A 15,340-nucleotide genomic window follows, 5' to 3' on the forward strand; every position below is an offset into this window, starting at 1 on the left:
AAAGTGCAGGATGTATGGTTGTTGTTAAGGAGCCACAGGGGAAATGCACATTTATTCATTTGACTGCTTTACTCCTCAGGCATGCTGGCTTCACTGTGATATCATCCAGAGCTGGGTCATTAAAAGATCTCATTTTGTGTTGAGTGACAGCTTGAATATGATGGTAATGAAAATAACCCAATTTTGTCTCTCATAAACTTCAGCCAAATTGGGTAAGATATGAACAAGCAAACTGTGAACAACAAGCAAATAAATGCTCATAAAAACGGTCCTTCTACAAAGTATATTATTATAAGGTAAAATCAAAATTTTACACTAATGACATATTCGTTTTAGCAGACCAATTTCTAGAGTTGTTTCACATGAGCTGCATTTGAGACACTCATATTCACATTCACATATTCACCTTTAGTAAACTATTCTTTCCCTTGTGCAGTACTACACAGAGATAGAGAAATAAAATGAGCTAAAAAGCTATCACAAATTGTTTTTCTTCATGTAGCCACTAGACATACTTTTAATAAATAATCTTTGTTTTTGTAAAGACACTTGTTAAAGTATCATATGTTGTCCCTTTGCCAAATGCTGATTTATCACCATTACTGACATCAACTCCGTCAAGTCAATATCATGTTGTTTCTTTTATCTTCATGTTTTGGTCCATTGTACTCCATGTATGAAATTGCTGATACTGGATATTTAGTCAAATTCAAGATTAGATTTGAGTCTCTTGTACATTGTCTTTTGAGCAGGCTTGAATCAATAAAGGTTCCTGTGTGGCTGAGCTGTGTATGGTACTGAGCATAGGAGGGTGGTGGTAAGTGCTCTTGTAGGTGTTGTAGTGGTTGTAGTGCTCAAGAGGGGGCAGAGATAGGTGTCTCTTCATGGCAGCAACACCTGCAAGCTCTTCTTCAACAGTAATAACCTCCATAGATGAGGCAGGACCATCGGGATCCTGCTGGTTATGCTGCTTCCTCATCTTGTAGAAGATAACCAACAGAACAGCAGCCATAAGTGTGATGGCCACAAAGCAGCCAATGATAATCTTCGTTGTTTTCATCACCTCATCCAGGCCATTGAATGCCCCCTCTCCATCCACATCAAGAACTGGAATGGTGTAAGTCCGCTCTGTGGTCCTAGTGGAAACAGGAGTATCTTTTGTTGTTGAGGATGACACCCAGCCAAATGGAGGAAGTGGCGTTTGGCTATCATCCCCCGTGGTCTCAATGGTCTCCACAGTGACAGTGGTAAAATAGGTCACCCCACTGTTTTCCACAGAAGTAACATTAAGCACAGCAGAGGCAGAAATGTTGCCTGCTGTGTTGCTAACCATACAGGTATAGGTCCCAGTGTCCTGCATTGTGACACTAGTGAAGTTCAGAGTCCCATCATTGAGTACAGACAAACGCACCTTATAAGCCCCGTGTGTCACCAATGAGCCATTTGGTGTTAGCCAGCTGATGGATGTCAGTGAGCTTGTACGACATTTAAGCTCTGCACCCATGCCTTCAGTCACGTTCAAGTCACTGGGTGGCTCCACAATGACAGGAACATCACACTGGAAGTAGCTGTGGTCTAATTCTCCAATGTAGCGACCTTTAAAGACTGCAGGAGTATGGCAGCGGGCACAGCAGCTGGTATTAGCAGGTACTGTCTCCTTCAGCCACCAACTGAGCCATAAGATATCGCAGTTGCAGTTCCAAGGATTGTGATGAAGGTGGACCCTTTCCAAGCGATGCAGCGGTGTGAAGAGGTCATGTGGCAGAAAGGTAAGGTTGTTGTGAGCCAGGTTGAGCTCTACGAGTGACTGAAGGTCATCAAAGGAATTTCTCTCAATAGTTTGGATCTGGGCATGCATCATCCACAGTTTCTGTAGGTTCACAAGACCTGTAAATGAGCTGGGCTTGATAACGGTGAGTTGGTTTCCTGACATTTCTAGCTCTTCAAGCCTGACCAAAGGTAAGATGTTAGGAATCTCCTTGAGGTTACACATTCCCAAGTTCAGGTAGCGTAGGTTGCTTAAGTCCTTGAAGGCTCCATCAGAAATGTAGGAGAGACGTTTGAGCTCACCTAGATCCAGCCTCCGAAGCGAGGGAACCCGGTTGAAGGCATAAGATGGTATACTTTCAATGGGGTTGTTGCGAAGCCACAATTCCTTTAATTTGGATAAGTACTCAAATGCTCCATTGGGGATTGTCGTGAGCCGATTATCAAAGAGCTCCAATGTGTTGAGACTGGCCAATCCATTAAAGGCGCCAATTTCAATGCTGCGTATGTGGTTCTTGCTCAACTGCAGGATCTCCAGATGGCGCAGATGTTTAAAACTGTCCACCTTGATAACCTGGATGAGATTGTCCTGGAGGTTCAGGTAGCGAGTGTTGGTGGAAATGCCATCTGGGACATCCCGCAGACTGCGGCGGGTGCAGATGACTTTGCTAAACTGGTTACTACATGAGCAGACTGAAGGGCAGGTCTGAGCACGGACCAGCCCAGCCACCACCAGGATCTGAAGGGCCAAAAGCAGCACAAAGAGGGGGTTGGACAGCGCCCCCTTCAGCCTACGACCTCTCATTGTCTGGCGCTGGAGGGAGAAGATCATTGTGTTCAGCATTCATAGTTCATCTGCTGTTTGTATTCTCTGCAACAAAAGAATAAAAAAAGAATCATATTTAGTAATCAGACAGAAGGGAGTATTTTCTATTTCTGTTATCAGTTAAACTTGTTATTGACCCAGTATAAGGTCTTTTTAAATGTTAAAGTGATCACTTAGTCACCAGAAAAATAACTGAGAAGCATTTGCTTGTTTCAACTTCTCACTTTCTGTGTATCTCTGTAAAGTAATATCTCTGGCATTAATATTGCTGGGCTGATAAAACAAAGAGGAATTTCTATTGGGCAGTTTTCATATTTTTGATGTACAGAAAAAGTATTAATGGAATTAATAATAAAAGTAATTACTTGCAGCCATAGCATATTTATACAGTGCATATAATCTTGTGACGTCAAACAACTAAATAATTTAATCAAGTGAAACAAACAAAATGTTTCTTGAGAACAGCTGATTGACCCTGTCTCAGCACTAGTATTTTAGCATATAAACATAAATGTGCTGAGAGTTTATCACTGCAGTATGTATGGTTTCAGCCAAAACCTTTTAACCAAACTTCCAACGACTGATTTGCCTTTATCACAGAAAGCCGGGTAACCATCCATGCTGCAGTGGCAGGTTAAAATATTTTCAGTAATCACACGTGTTAACCCATTATCACTGACAGCTGTAATAGAATCACAAGTGAACAAGAGCATGATAAATGAACAACTTCTATTAAGTGATAATGTTTCCCATCTGTGGAATATAACAAGCTTTTGTTAGCTCCATGACTCTGGATTGTCCCAGATTTCCAGACTTCACAGAAGGTCATCTACACAGAAAATAAAAAAATGAAAAATGAGAGCTTAGTATCATCCGACGATTTAACCAGTGAATGTCCTGTAAACCCAGTACAGGTTATCGAAATGCTAATTATTTAATGTCACTCATAAAAGTAACTGTGCAGTCTGTTGATGTTAATGAGAACAAGGCACTAAAATGAAAGCATAACACCAGAGGAATGTTGCTTCACTGTTGACTTTACTATAACCTGCTATAGCCTGTTAATGTAATTTGAAATACTTCAGATAATTCGATTCTTTTCATTGATTCAAGATTAATACATTTTTATCCAAAGCACTATTGCAATGCGATTTACTTTTCATTACTATCCAATTTATAGTGGGGTGTGATATTTTTGTTGCATGACAGTAGCAGAATTTATCTCTTAAATGAAGTAACAAGAACCTCGTTACTCCATTAGATTAGATTAAATCAGATTAGATTTGTTCATTCAGCCCAAAGTATCGAGGAATATGCCTGAGTGTGCTTGAGATAAAAATAGACCAAGATATTCATGCACAGAGTACAGCCTGTACCTCCCACTTCCAAACAGCAGTGTTAATGTGTTGCTATCCTTTATTATCTTCTGCCCACAAAGACGGTAACCCATACATAAATCAATACATACATGTCAAACATGTCACATATTTTGTTCTATTATGAAATGTGACAGTACTGTGCTGAGCTGCTATTAACTTATGCAGACACCGTTCGTGAGTGCAGTTAATGCCTTTGCCAAGAGCAAAGCACTTTTGCCTATTGCAAAAAACATTAACCTTGGGACTAGGTCCTTAGATTTAAGCATTCTCCTCTCCTCTTTCCAACTCTAGTTCTATTAATCATCTCTTTCTGTTAACCCATGAGCAAGAAGAAAAGAATATATTATGACAGGTGTTTTCTAAACTGTAAAAAATGTTAACTGATGTAGAAATGTTCTCTGGTGATAAGTGGCTAACTTCATCAGCAGAAATGAGATTGAGAGATCTACATGTGGCATGCTTTTGCACCAGCCAGGCTGCCACACCGGTTGTGCTGAAGAGAGATTGTTGAGAGCCTCTGCCGGGGAATCAGATCGAATGAGGCCTCCCACTGGCAGGAGCTCATTTTGTCTGGCTGGATTTACAACAACCACCTAAGAGAAGAAAATGTCAGACATGACAAAGAGATTATCAGCTGTCAATAGTACACCTCAGTCTCCACTTGAATGAAAGAAAATAACTAATTCAACAATGAGCTTATTGATCAACCACTTATAAAGTATTTATAGTGTATAATAGGCAACATGCCTTCTTTATAAAACATTTTATCAGCACAGAATGCCTTAGTACATAAAAAGATGGTGCATATGTAGAAATACAGAAGAAAAAAAAATCACTTCCTTTGTTGGTGCAACACTGCATGGATTAATTTGATCTAGGCACACTCAACATGTATTCAGATCCACTGAAAGCAGGAGCTGGTTACATCTAAAATCCTGCCAGCAACATGAAAACACACCCACCCTTACTTTTCTGCTTCTGCACCAGCAGCCACTGGCACTATGTCTGACACTACCGTGATTTGCCAAATTCATTTGTTATAATGAGTTTGTTGGAAAAGTGCTAGGACAACATATGTCTCAATAATGGTGTGCATATCAAGGAGCCAGTTCTGTAATATAACAGCAGAGTATTTTAGAGCACTTAAATTACAATGTCGGTGATCAGAGTCCGTCAGTGTTGTGCACTGCAAGCAACGACGTTCTACTCCGACTAGCAAAATGTGTTAGCTTGGACATTTCTTCACACCGGCGAGGAATGCTTGGCTGTCTATAATGCGGAGACATAAATAATTAACTCTACCAATCGAGAAATTAACACCTTGGCTCCAAAGAAAAGACTCTTCGTTTCATTGTATATGTTATGAATGTAGCTGCCATACACATGAAATCTACAATATTGCTGTGGAATGCATTTCATAAACAACTTGCTTTCTGTTATTTGGCAATAGTGTTAGCTTTTATTAACCCCCTTCGAGTCTTAAAAACTGTTTTGTTTCATGCACAATACAGTAGCTAAGTGACAAAAACATAAACTTCTTAATGTGCACAAATGGCATAAAATGCTATTTTTTACTTCAATTGAATATTCGAACACTGGAATTAAAAAGAAAATAAATTTATAACATCATTTATTGTAATATTTTGGGGGGTGACAATGCAACTAAATAAAGGGCCAATAAATTGAGTCATTATTTATTAGAGAATTGCTAATCACTAGTCACATTTGCAGTTGATGCAGTGAGTGTGAAATTGATAGAGTGGGTAATATATGGAGTGATATGAAATCTGGCAAGTCTCACATCATGATGGAGAAGAAGCCTGTAGCCACCAACGAGGCTGTCTGATGAACTGAATATCATTTTGCTAATTCATTCATCACATTACTGATTCACTGCATTTGCATACGTTTGTTGCATGCCTTGTTTTAACCTGGTTTTGTTCTTTTGCTGTAACTTCACAGGGTTTCTGTGGCTTACAAAACCCGTGTACAGACAATTTGCCTAAGCGTTACAGATGGATGACACACTTGTTTTGTGAGTCTTTGAAATTATGACACAAATCTTGTTTGCTGCTGCATTTTTGCATATATACTCAAAATATGATAAACAACATAAAACAGAAAATGAAATGTTTATGTCGGGCAACAGATATGAGGAAAAGACCATGGTATGTTGCTCTACAATGTACCTGTAGCACTGAGCTCAAAGCTGTTCCTGAAGACATACATTTGCATTATTTACTAGTAAACTGCTTCTTTTTGTAGAATTAGCTCACAAGTGTATCAACAAAAAATATTAAATGTTTAAACTTAGCTGGAATAACAACAAACAAAGATGAAACTAATAATTTGATGGGAAATAAATCTTTACTTTTTTCATTTTATTTATGTTTAATTATTTTGTGAATCAAAGTTTGGAAAAAGGAGAAAACTTTGTTCTAGCTTCTCAAGATATTATGATGGTAAGCTAAATAGCTTTGACTTTTGGAGCATGGTGACAAAAAAGATTTGACTACAACAACACATCAGGAAATTATGAAGGATATTTTTCACTGCTTTCTGACATTGCATAGACAAACAAAAGAACAAAAAAAGAAAAATGTTACTTTTCTGCAGTTTGTGTCCATACAGGCGTCTGTGCATGCTCATGGGGTATAATGGGACAGTAGGCTTTAAGTCTTGCACCATGATAACTAGTGGCCAGCGGCTGCTGTCTCATTCTGACATCCACAGTGAGAATGGTTCACTCTTCAGTTCTGCTCCACCTGAAAGCCAATTCCCCTTCCTTCACTCTGGCTTTAGTACACTGAGTGCTGGTGTTAGGGAAATAAATCTTAAAGGCTGTTGGGTGCTGCTGACTTATCAGCCAAACTCTATTCTTTTAACAGGAACAGAAATGATGGCCCTTTCGTTGACCATACGAGTCTCAGAACAGCAAAAATGAAATGCAAAAATTTCTGGACATTTTTCATTCTCTTGGGATGGTATTATATAGCAAATATATATATTTTTTAGCACTGTCACTGGCTTCCTTGCTGCAATGAATTTTATTCTGTGTCTATGCCTGGAACTAGAGTAAGTTCAGGTTGCTCAGTAGAGAACTTGCAGTGTTTACAGTGGTTATAATCATAACATTCATATGTTAATGCTTGACATATTTTTATATATATATATATATATATATATATATATTTTTTTTTTTCATTTAGTTTGGCCAGTTGATGTAGACATAATGCTATGAAAGAAGCACTTGCACTTGTTGGTTTAAACTGTAAATAGCTGTACTTGGCAGTACAGCTAATGAAAAGAATTATGAAACGCTGCTACCATACACTTAAACATAGGTAACAACACAAGGAATGCTGCAAACCGCATTTTATTGTTGTTTATTTCTTTAGCTAAACCATGTGTGGCAAATTGTTCTGCGTGATGCCCGAAAAGGAATGGAGAAATCATTATTTCAGCTCTGAATGAAATTTAATTTAAATAATTTCTGTGCTTTCAATCTGATCATCACAGCACAACTGACGGCAGCCACAATTTTTCATTTTCAAGGTAATGAAAGCAACACAAGCATCCTGGCAAAATCGCTGAAGTACAACTGTGTGGAACCACAACATTTCATTCTCAGAATTATGAAAAGGCACTATCATCCTGATTGCACAGGAGATACAATTCGTAACACATTCCATAACATCTTGATGAAAGACTATTAGAGTCGCTGATTCAATTGCACATTGAAAAAGTGCAAACGAGGTCATACAATTGGGCACCGTTGAAGAGTTTTCTTCAACCTATGCAGAGATAAGGTTCTCTCAGCTATAGGGAACAGGATGCCACGACTGCAGGGACACTTTAGATTTATTAAAGCTGACTAAAACATACATTGTATCTTGTATTTATAGTACAAGATAAGTTGCATCATTTTAGACACTTGGTACATTAGTACACTGTAATACAACAACGTCATTGGAGTTTTGGAAAGCTTTCACTTAAAATCTCCACTGATTCCTTCAATTTTAGAGCTCTGTTAATTGATAACATTGATTGAACACTAGGAGCCAACCACTAGGAGAGACACTGACTCAATAATACAGCAAAACAGCAAATATGCAGTGAGTATACAGTTATTAACAATGAGGTATAACAAACTAAAAGGTTTTATAGAACTGCCAAGTTGGCCAACTCGATGATCTCTGCACTTTGAGCGGCACTTTTCATTTGATTTTCTGTTAATATAAAAATTAGTGGGTAAGCTTTAGGGTGACAATAAAGTCTATGCTCAGGACGTGTTTACACATTGACTGGTGCAGACTTACAGATGGGAGTCTCTCCGGGCTCACTGTAGACAAATACTCTTGTTAATATATTTCTGCAGTTGTTACAGGGTATATTATTGCTTTAACCAGGTTAAAGGAACAGATAGTAATTAAGGCCTTTTATCATGAGCTATAAGTTGGTACAGTTGATCTTTGAGATTAACCTCTGCCCTCTCTATAGGGCAGTAGTGGAATGGAATTAAATTTAAAGCAATAACAATAGATAGGTACAGATAGACGATAACTGTGAAGACAAAACCTATACACACATTTTGATTTGCCATCAGGTGACATGTTACTGCAGTGTGAAAGCAATACAAAATACATAATTTTTTCAATCGATATCTTGTGTCAGATGCAAAATATGACATTATTAACAGCTGTTTTAGCAGATAGACTGTAGATTGCAATTCATAGTGACAATCCTATTCTTTTCAAATGGCTTTGAAATTGCCATGACCCATATTTCAAACTTTGGAGGATAGTGGAAAAGGCAGAGTAGTAAGAGGATGAGCACCGTTTTTACAGCACTGTTAAAAAGATCACGCTCTGAATGAAGACTGCTTGAAGAAAGCATCAAGCTGTATATAGATGTTTTAAATAGAAGAGATGACAAAGCTAATTTCAGCCTATTTCAGAGCAATAGTTAGAGCATTCCAGGTGTGCATCTTTGAGACATAAACTCTACTATATGCTGGAAATGAATCTATGTTGAGTAGGTTCAATTAGTGTCAACCAAGTAGACCTGAGTGCAAGTGCCAGGAAATCAGGAAATTGCATTCTTATTGTAATATGCTGCTCAACAGAGTCACGTTATCAAATGCAGAGTTCCTGTATGCTAGTGCTATTTCATGTGCCTTCATTTTAGGTAAGTAGAGGAACGTTGCTATCTTGTGCTAACACAGTACAGAGGAGGGACAAGAGGGTAAAGAGACACCTTTCAAGTGATAATTCAGTTCCTATTCACGTATTACCTTATGCTGCCTCCATTATGATAATTGCATGGGCTAAATAATCTGCAGGGACCTCCAAGTTCAAATGCACTCTGCCAAGGCTCTGTCTGGTCTCTGCAAAGGGATTAAGACAAGATGCCCTGGGTGGCAGACTGACTGAATGCGAGGGCGCTTTTAGTATTCGTGTCACTTGTCTAGCTCGCCAATCTGCTCCCATGACTGCGTTCCTAAAGAGAGATTTGTAGGATCGGCCAACTGTAGGTGGAAGGGCATCGTGGCAGAGTCAAGGCTGATTGGACTAAAAGAAAAACATGGCACAGTGAAGTATGTTAGCATGACTCAGCCAGTGAGGACTATCTTGGTAATTGGTTAAACAGATATAGACTAACACTCTCAGTGCACAACATTTGGGTTTTAGTGTTCAAGAAACCGTGGAAACATATTCCCTCCACATGCAGTTCACAAAAGCAGGTGGCAGCCTGGGTTTAGGTAGGAGAGCACACACAGCAAGCAGCAGTGGCAGAATAATGAGCTGAACAGGCCGCATAAGCTGCCTTCTTACAATAGTTACACTGATCACCACTTCAGCAGAGGACTTACCAAACGTGCAGCCGACCAAAAGGAGGCTGTCAGCAAAAGATATTTGAATGAACTTGCGACACACATTTTAGTTTAAAACGTCAATGATTAAATATTTAATAAATAAAGTTCAACGTTACAGCTATGCCCTTGTTGTATTTTATATTTTGTCACTGGAACTTGGCTTTTTCTGTTTCATTAACATATTAAATATGATTTCTTCTTTCTTTGTGATTGTTTTGTTTTAATTTTATAAGAAGTAAATTTCAAATGTTCACTGTCAGGGATAAAAAAAAACTTTTTGCGTTTGCAATTTGTAAAAGCCATTGAGATTTCTACATTACTTTGGAATATCACTGGTGTAGTGGTATTCTATGGTAATACCTCCAAAAGGCTTAAATACTGTCATTTAGTGTTAGTATTAAGAAAGACAACAGTGTTTCATTAAAAATGACACAATAGCAATGTAGCTTCAATGGCCAGTCTTGGCAAGTTGCCACTCGCTGCAAAATGCAGAGTGCTCGAAGGGATTAGTTCACTGGAGTGTCCTCTGTTCAGTCACAGCTATTTGCCAATGAATTCCAGCCATTCTAGTTTGCAAATTGACTGAACAGGAGAAGTTGGAGGCAGTTCTCTCTGGAGCTTTTGTGTTTACATTGGGGTGACAGGATACTGACAATACATGGCACCATACGTAGTGTAGTTCTCTTGTTCTATTGTTTAAGTTTCTTGCACACTGGTGAAAATCCAATTTATGGATTCAGCTTTATGTTTATTGTAGTAAGTATTTGTGTTAAGTTTTTTAAAAGTCATTCACACTTTTCCAAAAAGTGCAATGCTGGGACCATATACAGTACGTCATCACCTATCCCGATGCTGACAACCAGTGATATGTATGATTAGTGTCAACAGTCTCAGAAGATCTGTGTAAATGTTAATAATGTGTAATGTGTGAAATTATTCTTAAAACATTTGTAAAACAGTAAAACATTTGAGTTGTGTTAAAATGTTTGCCTTTATGTTAGTTCTAAAGGTCAATCAAATAAAATATAATTAATAAAAGCACAGTTATGGCTTCAGACATAGATGATTGTGTTTAATTTTCTATAAATCCCAATTTTAGAATTCATGGTCTCAATGGTTTTGTTTAGGTGTGTTTGTTGTCTTGACTGGATTTAACTTGATTGGACCAAATGTCGCAGCAAACATGCTGGCGAGTTTTATTTTGGAGAGAACAACTGTAAAAATCTTAGAAACAAACAGAAACAAGCTGCTTCTCCTGGCTCGCCCTCGCTGACACAGTACTTTTGACTGTATGCGTTAATATGTAATGGTGAGCAGTTCTTCTTTTAAATTTTAAAAGTGGATGTTACTGTTCTGATGCAACAGTGATGGATTACAGAGGCTGAGACATCTAGTTGGGTTCAGATGCGTATCCACTCTGTGGCCAGGCTCCAGCTCTTATAATCATGTTTGGAGTCTTAAAAACACCCAAGATGAAAGCTGTAAGGAAACAAACTGTAGCTTCTGTATGGTTCATAGGCTTGCACATGAATTGGCCTACATAGTCTAAAAAGCACACGGCATCCAGTCTATTTATGCTTCCATAAAGAGCATACATACAGTCTGCACCTGTGAGACTATAAATAGCCTGCTCACACAATTACCTTTATGCAGATATCAACGGAAATCATTAAGTATTGCTCTGAGAATTAAAAATGCAGTAAGAAAAATGTACATGCCATTATGATCTGTCTCTATGACAAAACACAGTGCCATATTATAAATGTCTTGCATAAAAAATATTAAAAAAGAAAATGAATTTAAGACTTGCTTATACACTTGTACAGTAGATGCCTACATGTTTTAGTCAACGTCTAAACGTAAGCTAAACCCTTTTTCCTACACAGGGTGACAACAGGGTGATACTTTAATTGATCCCCACAGTTAAACTCTCTTTTCACTCGGCTTCCTCCAGGGAGGTCAGAGAGTAGGGTCATCTTCACATACAGTGCCCCTAGAGCAGGCAGCAAAGTCAGTGGGGAATCACTGATTTGCTCAAGGGCAGGACAAGAACAGCATGTGCATCACCAGTCCTTTCCTGTGCGGCTACAATAGAAAAATGGAGGAACTACTTCAAAAGAAATTCCCAACATAAGACACAAAGCTTCCACAAGTAGAGGGTAGATTTTTATCTGAAGTGAATATTAGGAGAGTGCCATTAGGTTGTCCTACTTCAAAGGCAATCTACTGTATTCACCTAGTCCTCTACATAGAACAAAAAGAACAATGGATACCTCTCGACCATTCTTCTTAAAGTACATCCCAGATATGTGCCAAGTTGGTAGTTGGTGCCACTAGTGGTAATTAGTTTCTCAAAATTGCAGTATGGATCCTGAACAATGTTCCATGTTGGCCATATGTTGTCATCTACTGACTAAAACTGTAGGACACTATAAATTCTTTCTATAAAGCAACTAGTTCATCCCACTGCAACAATTTGCAGCTAGGAAATTAAATTCCCTTCGACCAGATAACTATAATTATCTACCTCAGAATGAAGGGTGAGCAGGGGATTAAGGTCTGTTTAATAATAACCACCAGCAAATATATTTGGACTCAATAAATGGAAGCTGAAGAGCAGACATTTTCTCAGTGGTGTGATTCGGATGTGAATTTCTTTTCTCTCTCCTCTTCTCTTTTCTCTCTGTTAATCTGCTTTGTGGGAACCTGTTTTAAAGTCAGTTGGAGATGTAGGCAGAGGAAATGCAAATGTTCAAGTGGCAGTCAACTATATTGTGAAAGATAGATGGTGCACTGTGCTAAAGTCTCTCATGAAGATTCAGAGGATCACGAAACATCACTGTGAGCAATATTATTGTGCAACATCATATTGAAGGCTTTGTATTTGTTGCTATGTTACAACACGCACCTTTTTAACTTTGTGTTGTACACTAATGATGATGATCTGTACCTCTTGTTTTTGATGGTGTTATTACATTTTATTATCTACCTAATTAGATCTTAGAAGCATGCCAATTAGCTTAGCAGGCTAATTGGGTAAATAGGAGTGGATGCTTTGTTACTTGCAAAAATGAGTTCTCTGAAGGTGACGACTGGGATCTTGCTCGGTGGAATGAGCAGCATGCTGCTGGTGGGAGCAACACAATGTGCTGCTTGACGTGGATTTAGCTGGTTGTTGATGGTTTGCTGATTTTGAAGTGAATGTGACCTGTTATACAAGTTTGTGCTGTGTGTGTGTGTGTTTGGGGGCCGTTTGAAAAAGAAGTGGCTCTGGAATACTGGAAAATGCTACTGATGACTCTGTGTCATGGGATGAACGCAAGAAAAAAAAAAAAAATTGAGTGGGTGCCCACCTGGAAACCTGCATGCACTCTCACACTCATATTCATTTTGACACCATATTACTTTACACGTCAAGAGCCATAATTCACTTACATGCAGAAGGGCTGCTGGCGGCTATAATTGGTCGGATTAGTGGAATTGTACAGTTATGGTGGTTGGACTCGTGTGGGCCTGCCTCTCAGGTGGTATAGGTTAGGGTTAGAGAATGACATTCCCTGTCATGGGGTCTAGCAGATGTGTCACAGCATGGCCTAATACCCAGTCCGTGATAGATCAAAATATAATTCAACACAAATACTCCAATGCTCGCTCAGCCTTTGGCACGTTCAACTGTGGATTTTTATGGTGGTGGAGGAAGTGTTATTAGTGTTTCATTATTTACCAGGCCAGCTGCTGAACAGACTAGATGTGGTTGTGCTAGGTAAGGGATTGTGTTAGTTTTCTCACTGCTGATGCCTGATTGATTGTGTGTAGCCAATGTTGACAGCGTACAGTAGGTAGTCCATCTTGTTTTCTTTCATTATTTGCTCATGGTGAGAAGTCTCAGCTGGCATGCTAATAAGCTGTTAAGGATTGGTGTTGTGCCAAAATGTGTTTCCCAGTTGGTTTGTCCTTGTTTGTCCTTGCTGTTTGTTGTGTTCATTTTTTTTTTTTTGTTGTTGTTGCTTTTGTTTTTGTTTTTTTTGAGAATTCTCAGGCAAATTATCACGTGGACATTAAAGTCCTGTATTTATAGAATATTATAAATCACAAACTACATGGGCATATGAAATTATTCAACAGGGATGCAAATGTTATCTCTGACTACTGTGGTTAAGTGTGAATTCCTCTGTGTATGAAAGTAAAACTAACATTTCGATCTCTGACACCTGATTTACTCGATGCTCTACAAGCAAACACCGTGTTACAGACTGTGTTAACTTTGGTCTTTAATTCAGGGTTAATGTAACACTACTGTGGGTTATCTTTACACATTTCATATTGTTATTTGCTTGAGGCAGAACTATTCAGACACCCTTGTGCTGATTACTTTTGATCTAAGGTCTCTTGTTTTTCTCCTTTTCACATATGATATAAGTTGCTTGGCACCTAGCGATATTTTCATTCACAAAAGTCAGCTTTGTACTATTATTTATTCATTATCTTGTGTAAACTTTGTAGTTAATACATGGTAATCATGTTATTTCTTGTGGATTTCATCATATTATGGATATTTAAATTGATACTTGCTGAAAAGAACATGTTTGTGAAAATAAATATTTGAGAAAAATATTGAACATGAATGCAATTGTTCGTATATTTTAAATATAGATTTTTAAATGATTAACAAAAATTTTCATGTGCTTTTCGCGCTCTGTTGAATAAGATTGGCCCAACTGGATCTATATAAACACATTTATAGAGGTAAAAATAAAATATGAAAAGCAATATCATACATTTCTCCATGTAAAATGTGTCCATCTTCTTTTAAAACTAGATAAATGTTTGTCAATTCAATTATGACCTGAGTGACTTAGATATGGTCATAAAATATGTTGCTGCCATTGTACCTCTTTAGTGGGTAATTCTCACCTTTAACATTACAAGCAGTGATTTAAGTCCAATCAGCAGTCAATAAGAAAAACGATATAGCAGTTTTAAATAAACAAAATAGACAGGCGCTTTTGAGGTTTTATAACCTGTATGTTTTCGGACTGGGAGAAAAGTGGAGAACATGGAAAGAAACTGAGACAGACAGAGATGATATGTAAAAAATACAAATAATAAAACACCCACACAGAACCTTTGTGTGCAGAGTTTACATGTTCTCCCCCGGCTGGCTATCAGGATAAAACACACACCGATCTGCATCTTTTTTCCTATAGTTGTAGATGTGTTTCTGTAGATTTCTTTTCTTTTTTATCTCAGCTCAGTGGAATTTGAAGTTATGCACACAGAGCACATTGTCTTTCTCTGCCTCTTTCTGCATGTCTGCAGCTCCACTGCACCTTAATCCTGCAGCTTTTTTCACTCTCTTTCCTCGAAGCACCTATCTCCTTCCCCTCTCTCCCCTGAGAACCACTATCTGTCTCCCTCTATCCTGGAGCCTTTCTCTGTCTCCGTCTCATTCTCTACTCTCATCACTAAATAATTCTGTACAGAAGGAAATCT

At 38.3% G+C, this 15,340-nt stretch overlaps 1 protein-coding gene across 1 annotated transcript in view; it reads right to left on the minus strand.

Annotated features, from left to right (window-relative positions):
- Nucleotides 1–347: 347 nt before the first annotated feature.
- The window catches only part of LOC113174646 (leucine-rich repeat-containing protein 4C-like), a 30,390-nt gene continuing 15,397 nt past the window's right edge, over nt 348–15,340 (minus strand). Inside the window, exon 2 of the mRNA XM_026378725.1 lies at nt 348–2,638. Within this exon, the coding sequence (XP_026234510.1) occupies nt 716–2,611 (1,896 nt within the window). The 5' untranslated portion in view covers nt 2,612–2,638 and the 3' untranslated portion in view covers nt 348–715. The remainder of the gene's footprint in view (nt 2,639–15,340) is intronic.

Source organism: Anabas testudineus, chromosome 3 (assembly GCF_900324465.2).
Source record: "Anabas testudineus chromosome 3, fAnaTes1.2, whole genome shotgun sequence".
Taxonomy (NCBI): Eukaryota; Metazoa; Chordata; class Actinopteri; order Anabantiformes; family Anabantidae; genus Anabas; species Anabas testudineus.